This window comes from Daphnia carinata, chromosome 9 (genome assembly GCF_022539665.2).
Source record: "Daphnia carinata strain CSIRO-1 chromosome 9, CSIRO_AGI_Dcar_HiC_V3, whole genome shotgun sequence".
Classification (NCBI taxonomy): domain Eukaryota; kingdom Metazoa; phylum Arthropoda; class Branchiopoda; order Diplostraca; family Daphniidae; genus Daphnia; species Daphnia carinata.
In genome coordinates, this window is record NC_081339.1 from 7,506,476 (window position 1) to 7,519,138 (window position 12,663).

A 12,663-nucleotide genomic window follows, 5' to 3' on the forward strand; every position below is an offset into this window, starting at 1 on the left:
GAATTTGCTTCGTTTATTTGAAACCTAGGTATTCTCAGAATGTGAGGAGCCACACGTTAGTTTGACGTTGGATAGCCAAGTAGTTTAGGACCAGCAAGCCTCTGAGGAATGCAATGCCTTTGCACAGTGGAAACATCCAGCAGATTTCGAGTTAGAAGATATTCTTCAGAACCCTTTCAGCACATCTCAAAGGATTCCCATCTACAGGTACGTAATAAACGCAATACTTCAAATTATAGCAATTAGTTATAATTGTATAAGTTTTAAAAATTCAGCGTTACCTTGTGATTATCAGTGCCGCGTTTAAAGTAGCCTGACCAGTAATTGTTGAGAGTAAGCACTTCATTTGCATCATGAAGGAAACTTAACCGTCACACTTTGTTAGATATCATAAGAAAATGAACACTTTTAATAACAGAGTGACCAATGTTAGATTATATAATAATAATAGATAATTAAAATTATACGAGGTAGACAATTAAATTTAATTACTGCAACAAAACAGTACACAAGAAAACCAAGGTATAATCTAGATACTGTACAAGCGAAGCGTCTGACGATGATATTGGAAAGGTAGTACAGGTGCAGTGGAAGATCCTTGTGCTTTTGGCTAGCGCTAGTTTTAGTTTTGGCTACCGCCTTAAATACTCACCGACACGTGCCACATCCTGACTTTGGCGGAAGAAAAGTGTAGGGTAGAGAAACATAATTCTGAAGGTCAACAGCTGTCGAAGGAAAAAGTTTTTATTTGCATGTGGAGATCGAGAATATGTCCATTCCCCCTCATTTGACCAAATAGATGCAATGACGTAGAATAACCTTAGGCAATTGAAAAACGAAAAAATCAAAACCCCGTTTTGCATTTTCTCAGTAGCCCATTCACCTGCACGACATGCACTAGTGTAGATCTCTCGCTCTTAATTCTGGTGTAGTGATTCACACAATTTCCGCACATGGTTGTAGTTTCCGCTCACAAACTGAATGTGTTTCGTCATTTGTCGATACACCAATCACGCACTTAAAAAAGCACTGCATCAGCACTGGGTTTTGCCTCTGCACTGGTGTTGTTTAGTTGTCAATGTATGTCAAACCGTATTTTTATTGGGTAGTAAGATAAGTGTGGATAGAATAGAAAATGTAGATTATGTTAAGGATAAGTAAGTCTTAAGTTAAGATTAAGGCTACTTTAAGTAAGGCGTAAAGCGTAATCAACCTCACTCCGTTACTTTTGCACAACACTATCTCAGCCATTGTCTTTCACTGTCTTATGCAGCATTTACGGTAGTCGTCGTTCGCAATCCATTTTTCTACAAACAATTCTACGTTTCGACTTTACACATGAACCACCAATCCAAACAACTTCCTGATCATTAACTAACGATTAATAACCAATTTTTTTCAGGCAATTTTTATCCAATGTATTTGTAATTTGTGTACCTGATGCCTGTTAGAATTAAGATGAAACTAATTGCTGTTCAAATATTCAAAAATTGTTTCTTTTTTCCTCTCTTCTGTATAATCAGGAGGGCAATCTCTGGGGCCGAAGAGGACACTGGACAACGAGGATCGCCGTCGCAGCCACTAGAATATTGCCCAGGATTCTAAGGTATATATTTACAAATTTAGTGTTCAGTCATTTTTTTTTTTTTTATGTATCTAGGAGGGCCACATCACCGCCGAAGAGAACCATTGGACAACGAGGATCACCTCCAGGATCCTAGGCCAAAATTACCAGGTATTAAAATTTTTAAGTGGATTACCATGTTTTATGTATTTATCTTTATTTGTTGTGTGTCTGGAGGGGGAGGCTTGCAACACCACTAAGGAGGATTACTGGACGTCGGGGATCGCCGCCGAAGTCGCCAACGGATTGCGAGGTATTACTTAAAAATTTGTTAAGTGTCTTAAGCGTGTTTTTTTTTTATGTATTAGGATGGTCTATATCACCACCAAAGAGGGCCACTGGACAACGAGATTGGTCGTCGGAGCCCCTGGGATTGTCGCCCAAATTTGTCAAGTATTTAATTGAAAGTTAAGTTTTGAATTATAATTTTATTTTGTTTTTATGTATTTAGGAGGGCCTTACCACCATCAAAGAGGGTGCTGGGCATCGAGGATCGTCGCCATGGATGTTTTAGGTATATTGTTTACACGTTTAAGTGTCTAACCGTGTTTTTTTTTTCATGTATTAAGGATGGTCCACATCACCACCAAAAAGGGCCACTGGACAACAAGGTTGGTCGTCGGAGCCACCAGGATTGTCGTCCAAATTTGTCAAGTATTTAATTGAAAGTTAAGTTTTGAACTATAATTTTATTTTGTTTTTATGCGTTTAGGAGGGCCCCACCACCACCAAAGCGGATGCTGGGCACCGAAGATCGCCGCTCGAGCAACGAGATCGTCACCATGGATGTTTCAGGTATATTGTTTATACGTTTAAGTGTCTAACAGTGTGTTTCTTTATGTATTTAGGATGGTCCACATCACCACCGAAGAGAGCCACTGGACAACGAGGTTCGCCGTCGGAGCCACTAGGATTGTCGCCCAAAATTGCCGAGTATTTAATTGGAAGTCTTAAGTTTTAAAGTACGATTTTATTTAGTTTTTATGAATTTAGGAGGGCTTTACCACCATCAGAGAGGGTGCTGGGCATCGAGGATCTTCGCCATGGATGTCTTAGGTATATTGTTTACACGTTTAAGTGTCTAACCGTGTTTTTTTTTTTGTCATGTATTTAGGATCGTCCACATCACCACCAACGAGGGGCACGGGACATCGTGGATCGTCGTTGGAGCAACGGGAATCGTCGCGCAACGCCGAGATTCAAGCCTAATTAGGCCGCTGGAAAAAAAAAGATGGTACGGTTGAGTATTGCCTAATCGGCATTCACCTTTATTCAGTATTATGATTCGTGTGGTTTACATTTGTGTTGCCTTTGTTCTTTATTCCTTACCGTTATTTCCCCTTAAGCATTACGGCTTATTGTTTCACCTTTCACTGAGCACGTAAATTCACTACACCTGTACCCCACGGTTTATGGACGGTTTGTGTTGGCTTTTCTGCACCGTGTTGAGATTAGTGTAGTAGGTAATGTAGCTCTGCTTACAGTGGCTTCAAGTATTTAGTTGGTGCAGGCGTAATAACACTAATTGCTTTTAAAATAAATAGAAAAAATAGAAAAATAAATTGATTTGATTTCTGCTTCTGTTTTCTTTTGAGTATGGACTAGGGACTTGAGTAATATATGAATAAAAACACAATTAATTGCGTGCGATCGGATTGCTAACCCTAATTTGACAACCCAATAAATCTTGATGAGGCAGCAACCCTTCCAACCTTCCCCACAGAAAAGAATGAACAACCCGCTGAACAAGAAACCGGTTCGATCGATCGGGGCTGACCCTGGTCGTACAGTTTTCCTTAGCCAATTGGATGCTTTGCAACGCTGTCTCACAAACATGTCTGCACATAAAGCTCCTCTTCATGAAGCTTCCTATTACAATGCAGAAAGTTGTATTGCAAACCAAGAATACTGGTACATATTTAACAACTTTATGTTGACGTTTCGTTATTTGGTATTCAATCCAGTTTTGATTATTTTAGAATCTTGAAGCGAATGCAAAGATATAGCAGAATCAGACAACTCACGAGGACCGTTCGCATGGCTGAGATGGCAGTGGGTTATAGTTCAACATGCGACTATAAAATACCAATACGTAAAGCCTTGAAGGGAAAATCAACGATGTTCTAGAAATCCTCCTTGCTCTTGAAAATCAGATCAGAACTGTGAGTTGAATTTCTGTATCTTTTTGTATCTTACTTGATCCTCTGCTTTGCTTACAGGGAGTTGATATCATTTCAACAAGGTGCATCTTGGAAGCTATTGTGCAGATTGGTTTTGAAACCTACATACTTGAAAGCTTGAACTAAAGAAGTGAGCTGAAGGCTTCTGCCACAAAAGTGGTTCAGTAATGCCATCAGTGTGTCGAGCAGACACCTGCCAAGGAAATAAGGCACAAGTTAATTAACACACTCAGGACTGCAACTGCCTTGAAGGTGGCCATGATTTTGCTCCTTGGTTGCTATTATTCTTTGTAACACTAAACATTTAATTTTAGATCTCCGTTGAAGTCAAATGTGCCAAATTTAGTTACATTTTTGCACAAACGAAGGAGAAAGAATTATGTCCATGGAGCTGAAGGTATTCACAAAGAACTTAAGGTTTATTGAAAAACTAGAAAATGTTATATTAATTGTGGTAGATTTTCATGTTGAGTAACTATATCACTATCCGCGTTGTCCAATGGTGATGAACAGATTGAGCTCATCTCGGAACAAAGACAAAAAACAACAAACAAGGACTTTATCCACACTCAGGATATTCAAAGCAGATTAGTGTCCAATTTTTTGAGATAAGGACATGAATGATCTTGAATTGAACTTTTGCAAGTAGGCATACTCGTCGTCTTTATTAACATTCTGGATCCTTTCGTTTACGGAGAAATTCTGTGCGCACATGACTCGCGCTGCACCCAATTAATTCATGAATGTTGATACATCAGACTGTGAGGTAAGTTTTCTATAGAACATGTAAATGTACATTGTTAAAGCAAACATCTGCTGAAGTTATTCTTGTATTGAACAACTTTGTAACAGGAAAGCATTGTTTGATTATTCGGAATCCATCAAAAGAAATTTGTTTTCGCGTTAGTTTGAATAATTCCTTCAAATAACGTGAAAGAATGATGTGATGTGTAATGCTACAAATGGCGCAATGCTAAAACGTCTGCCTGAGAATCCGAAAGTCTGAGGTTCGAATCCGAGGGAAATAATATGGATTGTATGTCTTTACGTATTAAAATATTCCGTTGGAGAGAGATTGACAAATTAGCCACAGGGTTCTTGATTTCTGTGTTGTACACATTTAGGGTAAGAAGAAAGTATCTTACATGAAATTTTTCGAAGTCCAGAAGTTGTTCGCAAAAAGATGAGGACTGCTAGTAAATATTTCGTCGGCGCTCAAAGCTTGTTGGTATAGCATGGGATAGTCAACTCAAAGGCATGAGGTTCGATTCGCAAATAACTGGTAAAGTATAAAAAATTGACAATACAGTTTATAAATTTCTAATTTAACACTGCAAGTGTAAATAGATTATCTTAGTTCGACAGAATACAATTCATACATCACTCATGGCTCAATGGTAGAGCATCGGCACGGTATGCTGAAGGTTTGAAGATCGATTCCCACATGAGTGAAATTACATAGGATGAGTACTCCAGTGCAAGAAATTTGACATAATCTTCATACTTCTGTATGAACAATAACTTGGTATCCTGTAGGATAAGACTCTCTCATATTGATCATTGCTCACCATCAAGATTCAAATCATTGCATCACTAATCATGATAACAAACGGGAATTTAAAATAAATTATTTGAATTTTATATTAACATCTAAAAACCCAAACAATTATTCAGCTCTCTAGTATCTAGCCGTGATATTGCTAGGCACCATCGTACCGTTCTGGAATTGCAGGAGAGCCGAACCCAGTATCTCATCAACCACAGTCCAATACGCTGCCGTTACGCCATGACAGAACTATATATGAAGACGTCTATATTTCAGTGCGTATCTAGGTTGGTACCCCTAATAAGGTTATAATGAATGCAGAGCTTATTGTCAAATGTCATAGGTAGCTTAGCGGTAAAGCACTAGAGTGACATGTAGAAGGTCTTGGGTTCGATTCCCGAGTCTATCAACTGATATATTCATGTAAATATAACAAAACTCAAATATAAATAAAGCATTTTATTGTCCCTCCAACCACCCACAATTCCACCACTTTTTTACATGACACAATACAATGCAACACATATACAATACATACACTTATACAACTAACCCGTTGGCTGCCACGCCACTACATTACTACGCTAGCTACGTCGCCATCCTAAGGATGGCGACCAAGGGGGACTTGTCCAGAGACAAGTCCGGGCTGAAGCGATGATGGAAGCCGTTATGGTAATGCACAACCCGGGCCAACCACCATCGCTTCGAACAAGGGAAACCCTATGGTGCATTGCCTAATTGGCCCGCAGGCGAATCTTGGGCAGTGGCAACTGTCCCATCCCATGGCAGAAAGACCATGGGACAGAACAGCGCGGCCCGTCCCTAACAAGCTACAAAAAAAAGGGGGCAAAAGTGGGTGGCAGCCAACGGGTTAGTTAGTATAAAAAACATTACTAAATACAACGATACCACGAAGCGACCACGAGGCGGCGGCGACGACGACAGGCGAGGCGATGATGGGGCGACGGACGAGGCGAAGACGCGGCGACGGGCGAGGCGAAGACGCGGCGACAGGCGAGGCGAAGACGCGGCGACGGGCGAGGTGAAGACGGGGCGACGGACGAGGCGAAGACGGGGCGACGGACGAGGCGAAGACGGGGCGACGGACGAGGCGAAGACGGGGCGACGGACGAGGCGAAGACGGGGCGACGGACGAGGCGAAGACGGGGCGACGGACGAGGCGAAGACGGGGCGACGGACAAGGCGAAGACGGGGCGAAGGACGAGGCGACGGGTGAGGCGAAGGCGTGTGTTGGTTGGCAAACTAAAAACGAAAAGGAGATTGTTGAAATGATGGTTGTCAACCGTTGGCAAAATAATAAAGAGGAACAGCCTGATTTTACCAAATTGAAACTTACACGAGATGATGAATGGGTCAAAGTATAACAATGTATGTTTTAAGATTCTAATCCACAAATTTTGAATCTTTGGTGACCATCCTTTGCATTTTTAGTTCTATGAGCTAGAAATAAAAGGATAGTCATGGTAATTTGATACTGGCTGCCAAATATAAATCTAGTTACTTACCCCTCAGCACAAAATCCTGCTACTTGATAGGCTCATGAGAAATGATGAGAACATTGCTGAAATGATGATGGTAAATGGTTACCAGCACAACACGTAGCTCACTTGCCAAATCACAACTGACACGAATTGATGAACAGATTACACCGATAAGATTTGTGACATTTGTGACTTTTCTCCACAGGCAGCATCCTTAGCCATTTAGGTTTCACGAGCTACTTGTTAAAAGCAGAATCTTGGCCACTGGATTCTGATTGGCAAAATATAAAAGCTAATACCTCTCAATTAGCAATGAAATAGCTTGATTGACTGCAAACAAGTTACTTTTCATTTCGAACTGGCATAGCTGATCTAAAGATTTACCCATTTCACAAAATACTCCATTTGATGTGCTTCACTTAAATAAAAAACAAACGACGGACCTTGAAAAGTAGATGGCACACTGTTTGTTTATATCGAACTTTCCATTGGATGTAACACAATTAACAAATCTTAGCAAACAGGTAGCCATAGGTTTCACATGAGTTACACGTACTTCAAGCAGAAGACAAAATACAAGAGCGCCATCTTTCATCGCAATTTATAATCACAAAATGCGAGTTTTTAAAACAATTGCAAATTTTTTAACGGGGTTCGTGCATTTACGGGAACTTGTTAATGCTCTTTCTATGGCGTTAGTTGTAACGCCTAGAACGGAGGAACAAACAAAGTCAGGTACAGGTCACACCAGAGAATCAATTTTTGTAGCCACATAAAATAACACAAAAAGCACGAGAAATAATACGTGTACACGTTAAACGTTCGGTATTGTCGATAACTGTTGTTCTTCAACATGTGGATTTGTTCTTGCACGGTTCTCTCGTTTCTCCCAGTGTTTGCGCGTAATACTTATTTTTTTTTTTAGCACGACAGAATTCTCTAGTCGACAGAAAAGTAACCAGAAATTACACAATATAATAATAATACAAATTATGTATGCATCAATGCTGTCCAAACAAGTGATCGAATAAAATGAGTTTCTCCGATTGAGTTTGTTCTTTACTTTAATTGTAAAATGATCTCCTAATTACGGAATATCCATAGGCTGACGATATTCCATAAAAATTAAAACTACATAAAGTGCTGCCTATGAAGAACAGATCTAGGCTATGAAGCTCGAGTGTAACAGTCTAGACTGTAAAATGTCCACAGCAATTGCGTTGGAGGGCTGCTATCGTAAAATATCGAAACCTAAGCTCCGAAACAATGGTTGATAAACATGCTGTTTTTGAACTTCAAGATGTAAATATTTGTCGAGCGATTATAGGTCTATGAATCTACGCAGGATCTGTGGGGAACTTTATCAGTATATCTGTTGGTTCTTGCATGCAAAAACAACTCTCCCCTTTCGTGGGGGTTCGGTGCGACGCCAACATAATTACATATTCCTTTAAGCTTATTTTTACATCCAAAGAGCTAGAACGGACCTCATTCCTGATGTTAATTCTAATAATCAATCTCACCGTGCTGTATTACTGGCTGTTTTGATTGCGACACTCATCGGAATGGTAGTCGGAGTACACGGCGGATGCATTCATTCCTTCCCTTTGCTCATCGACGAGATGAGAGTTGTTATATGTCCTGAATATAGAAACAGACGATAAGTGATTAAACAGGTATAACACGAAGCAATTCGAAATTACAACGACAAAAACAAATTGTTCTTGACTATTAAAAATTGAAAAACCATTTCAATTTGTACGTTATTCCAATAATTATTTCAAAATTTCGTGGCTAAGGGGGGAACAATGGGAATCACTTGATTTCGTAAGTGCATTACTTTTTAATGTGGCCTGATAAATAAAAAAAAAAAACCTTATCACCAACACACAAAAAAAAACTCCAAAGGTTGTGGGAGAGACGTGGCGGGATATCGAACCATGGCAGGAGGTATATAAGGTACGCTAGGTTGTTCACTCGCCATTCCAAACTTTCCAACTGAGCATAAGGTCTACCCTTCCTTCCTTAAAACAAACTCCGACGCGTGATGAAAAAAGTCACCAAACCGACAAATGGCCGTTATATCAAAACTGAAAGGGATTTTATTTGGTCGATATCTATGGGTAACCAACACTGCCAGCGGTGGTAAGAACTTCTCGTTCATCCCTAAATTACAAGCTGCTTCGATTACTAAGGAATACAAAATAAAACATTTCGCATAAAAAAAAAAAAAATGATTTTGACAGGGATTCTTTTGGCGGCCGGAGATCTTATCCAACAGACTATTGAACACTCTAAAACGAGCGGTGGTAAGAACAAGAATAAGGAGCGATATGATTGGAAACGATCAGGTGATTTGATTATTCACTAACGACTACCACTAGACGTAAACATTAAAATCTACTCACCGCAATAACAGGTAGAATGATGGCAATCGGCTTAACCTTGGGTCTTCCGCATCATTTCTGGTACAAGTTTCTGGATCGCGCTATCCCCGGAGCTTCACTTCTTTGTGTCGGCAAAAAGATTCTGCTTGATCAGACCATCTTTTCCCCGTTTAACAACGTCTCCTTTTTCATGGGAGCTGGCCTCCTGGAGGGAAGCACGACCCGGCAAGCGTGGGACGAATTAAAATCCAAATTCTTGATGGTTTACAAGGTACATTTTTTTTTTACTGGTATCCTATGAGAGGGAATTTGACACAAGTAGAAAATTATCAGAGTCTATCGGAATGTTCCAGACATTCCCATAACTCCAGTGCAGAAAGCTTTGCTAGTTATTAGGGTGTGGTGGGGATAGTTACAGTATGATGATCCAGTACAAAGTCTTGTTTGTATTAGCATTATCGATACGAGATATAGACGTCATACACATGACTTGTCCGTTATCTATGATCTCTAGAATTTAAGCAAATGTCAGTGTCGATCTATAATGCTCATGTTTTTTTTCGCAATGGCTGATCAACAGGTCATCAGGAGATTTTTCGTTTAAATTTAATTTAATGACGCACCTGAAATTGTGATCTCTTTCTTTCACCTTCACAGGAAAACGGTGGCAAAAAGGAAAGAAAATCTAAAGTTCTAAAGTTGACATTGACATAAGTTATTTTAAAGATTAAATTGAGAGAATTTGATGTTTACCTTAGCCAAAGCTTTTTGAATTTACTTATAGCTTTCACAAAGGATGTGTTAATTCCATCTTGAACCTGTTCTGAGAAGAGCATGTCTCAACATCCAGAGGTACATTACATCCAACACATGTTGAAAAATTCATTATAACGAGTTATTGCTTATCCAACAGCTCTACCATAAAAAAAGGACAATTTTTCTGAGTTTCTTATTTCATTTGAAAATATGTTAAAAATTGAACAGTTTACCCAGCGTGTTGTTCGTGTTAACACTTTGCATTTCATCAATTCCAGTTTGACCGTCGCGTTCCCAGACATTTGACTTTACCTAACAAACAAATTTTAATCAATTTATTCAGACCGACTGTTCGGTATGGCCTCCTGCACAATTCATCAACTTTTTTTACGTATCACCTGTCTATCGAGTGCTGTACGTTAACGTTCTAACTGTTGGGTGGAACGTTTTCCTTTCATACGCCAAATACTTTGTAAGTTACCTGTTTTTTTTTTATTGGGTGTCGTTTCCCTTGGCGGCTAAATAATTTCCTTTCATATCTTAGGACAAGGCGAACATCCGGGTGGAGAGCGATCTTCCAGCTATCGCCATGCCGTTATAAGGAGTCGCATTTGGCTATGATCACGAAACAGCTTCATTTCTCTTTTTTTTTTTTCTTTTTAACGCATTTTCGTTTTCGGTTTCCATCCTGTCGCAACGAATCACGCAAAGCTCTTTCTGTTTTCTAAAATAATAATTAGAAATGGGTTTTATTTATAGCTAACGTCTTAAGGAGAAAAAAAAACAAAACAACAATTTTATTTATAAGTTGATCATCAGCGATTTTTCTTTATGGCGATGAAAATAAACGTGAAAATACCTGCCGTTACACTTGTTCCCAATCTGCTTTCTAAACTGCATTTTTCGGGTATCTAAAGTGAAAAAGAATGCTTATCATGAGTTTGAGATGACACAACCTTTGATCAAGCAACGGTTACTTGAAATGTCGTATTTCAAACGCAATTGCGATACTGCGCAAAGTTGACAAGTTTTGATAAAACAATGGCCGACTTTCCTAGCTGCAATGTCAAAGGAAAAATTAACAATTATAATGTGTCTTTGCAATTGAGCTTGTCTAAGGTTTTGTACATCTAAATGTTTTGTTTATTTTTTTTTAAACCTGAATTCTTTGATGCTGTTAAATCTCCCTCCCAAAAACTGACAGTAAATGGTCATCTTCAAAGATGTGAAAGCTCAGCGAGTATTTTTTATTGTCCTCTTGCTCTTTGTTGATACTTGCCATCCGGTGAAAATTCCTATTAACTAGCTGTCAAATGTTTGAACGATAAAGATAAGTGAAAGCGCATTTGGTCCAAAGATGAACGTCACTTACCACAAATCTCTTAGCGAAGAACAAAGTAGGTCATCATAACTGGGTCGTTCCCATAGTTTTAGACGTTCATGCGGCCAAAGAAAAGCTCTTCTTTTCCGACATGCTACGGTGACCTAAATCAAAATAAAACAAAACAAAAGTAGATTGATTATCAATACGCAATTTTTACAGAGGCAACTCTTGAAAAAACATTAAAGAAGATCACTTTCTCGTATCATTGTTTTTTTTTTTCAACTGTTGCGTTAAGACGAACATTGTTACCTTCTTATGACATCCGATGGATAAAAGCATGATTCCGGCAGTTAGCGGTCATCCAGTGGCCACGAAAAGACACGATTTTCTTTGCAGCAAAGTAAAACTAAATGTTGCAGGCCAGAACTTAAGGTAAAGTTCAATTCACCTGAAAAAAGAAACGATGGCGTTAAAAATTGTAAGAAAGATAGTGACGTTATTATTTAGCATATGCGCATATGTGATTTTTCGTTTATCTTGATTGACAGGCGATCTGCGTTTTGGCCGCACTCTTCGGATTTGTTTGCGCTGGTTACAAAGGTATGCTATCCGATTTTTCCCAAGATAGCTTAACGCTGTTTTGAATAACAACGCTCATGTTATTGCGTTTCAAAAGTGTTATTTTGTTTAGCAGTGTGACTGTAACATAATCTGGTTGATTTTGTGGCCTAAAGTTTTGTACCACATGGTATTTGCGACGACCTACGACTATGCTACTACGTATCTAAACATATCTAAGACCATTGCGCAAACTTAAGCTGTCATGTCCGAGAAAAGATTACTGCAATAACAAAAACAAATAAGTAAAAATAGGCATACGTAGAATATGCGATCTTTACGTTGCAATAACTTTGTGCTGGAAGCGTAGTGTTTACACGTTAAAAAGATTTAACGTTAGTTGTTTTGTAAATATTCGAATTGCTAAGACGAATGAATTCTTATTTAGCTGGAGGGTACGGTGGAGGTGGAGGATATGGAGGCAGCGGAGGACACGGTGGAGGTTACACAGGAGGTAGAGGATACGGAGGTAGTGGAGGATACTTAGGAAGTGGAGGTGGCGGAGGATACGGAAGTAGCGGAGGATATGGAGGAAGCGGAGGATACGGTGGTAGCGGAGGATACGGAGGTTACGGAGGTGGCGGAGGATACGGTGGTAGCGGAGGATATGGAGGTGGCGGAGGATACGGAGGTGGCGGAGGATACGGAGGTGGCGGAGGATACGGAGGTGGCGGAGGATACGGAGGTAGCGGAGGAGCTGGATATGGAAGTAGCAGTTACGGCGGG

At 39.6% G+C, this 12,663-nt stretch overlaps 1 protein-coding gene and 1 long non-coding RNA gene across 3 annotated transcripts; one reads left to right on the top strand and one right to left on the bottom strand.

Moving 5' to 3' along the window:
• Positions 1–6,295: 6,295 nt before the first annotated feature.
• On the bottom strand, positions 6,296–8,845 carry LOC130700766 (uncharacterized). Of its 2 annotated transcripts, none has more exons than XR_009003881.2 (3): positions 7,152–8,845; positions 6,877–7,088; positions 6,296–6,613 (listed from the first exon to the last, which is right to left on the bottom strand). It is a non-coding gene; the product is annotated as an uncharacterized LOC130700766 (long non-coding RNA). The 2 variants fall into 2 exon arrangements; XR_009003880.2 differs by lacking the exon at positions 6,296–6,613 and adding an exon at positions 6,708–6,811.
• LOC132088270 (mpv17-like protein 2) lies at positions 8,836–10,863 on the top strand. Its single transcript, XM_059496793.1, has 5 exons — positions 8,836–8,997; positions 9,099–9,203; positions 9,272–9,510; positions 10,339–10,467; positions 10,540–10,863. The coding sequence occupies exons 1-5, from the start codon at positions 8,925–8,927 to the stop codon at positions 10,594–10,596; spliced, it is 603 nt and encodes a 200-aa protein (XP_059352776.1). The 5' UTR covers positions 8,836–8,924; the 3' UTR covers positions 10,597–10,863.
• The last annotated feature ends 1,800 nt before the right edge of the window (positions 10,864–12,663 follow it).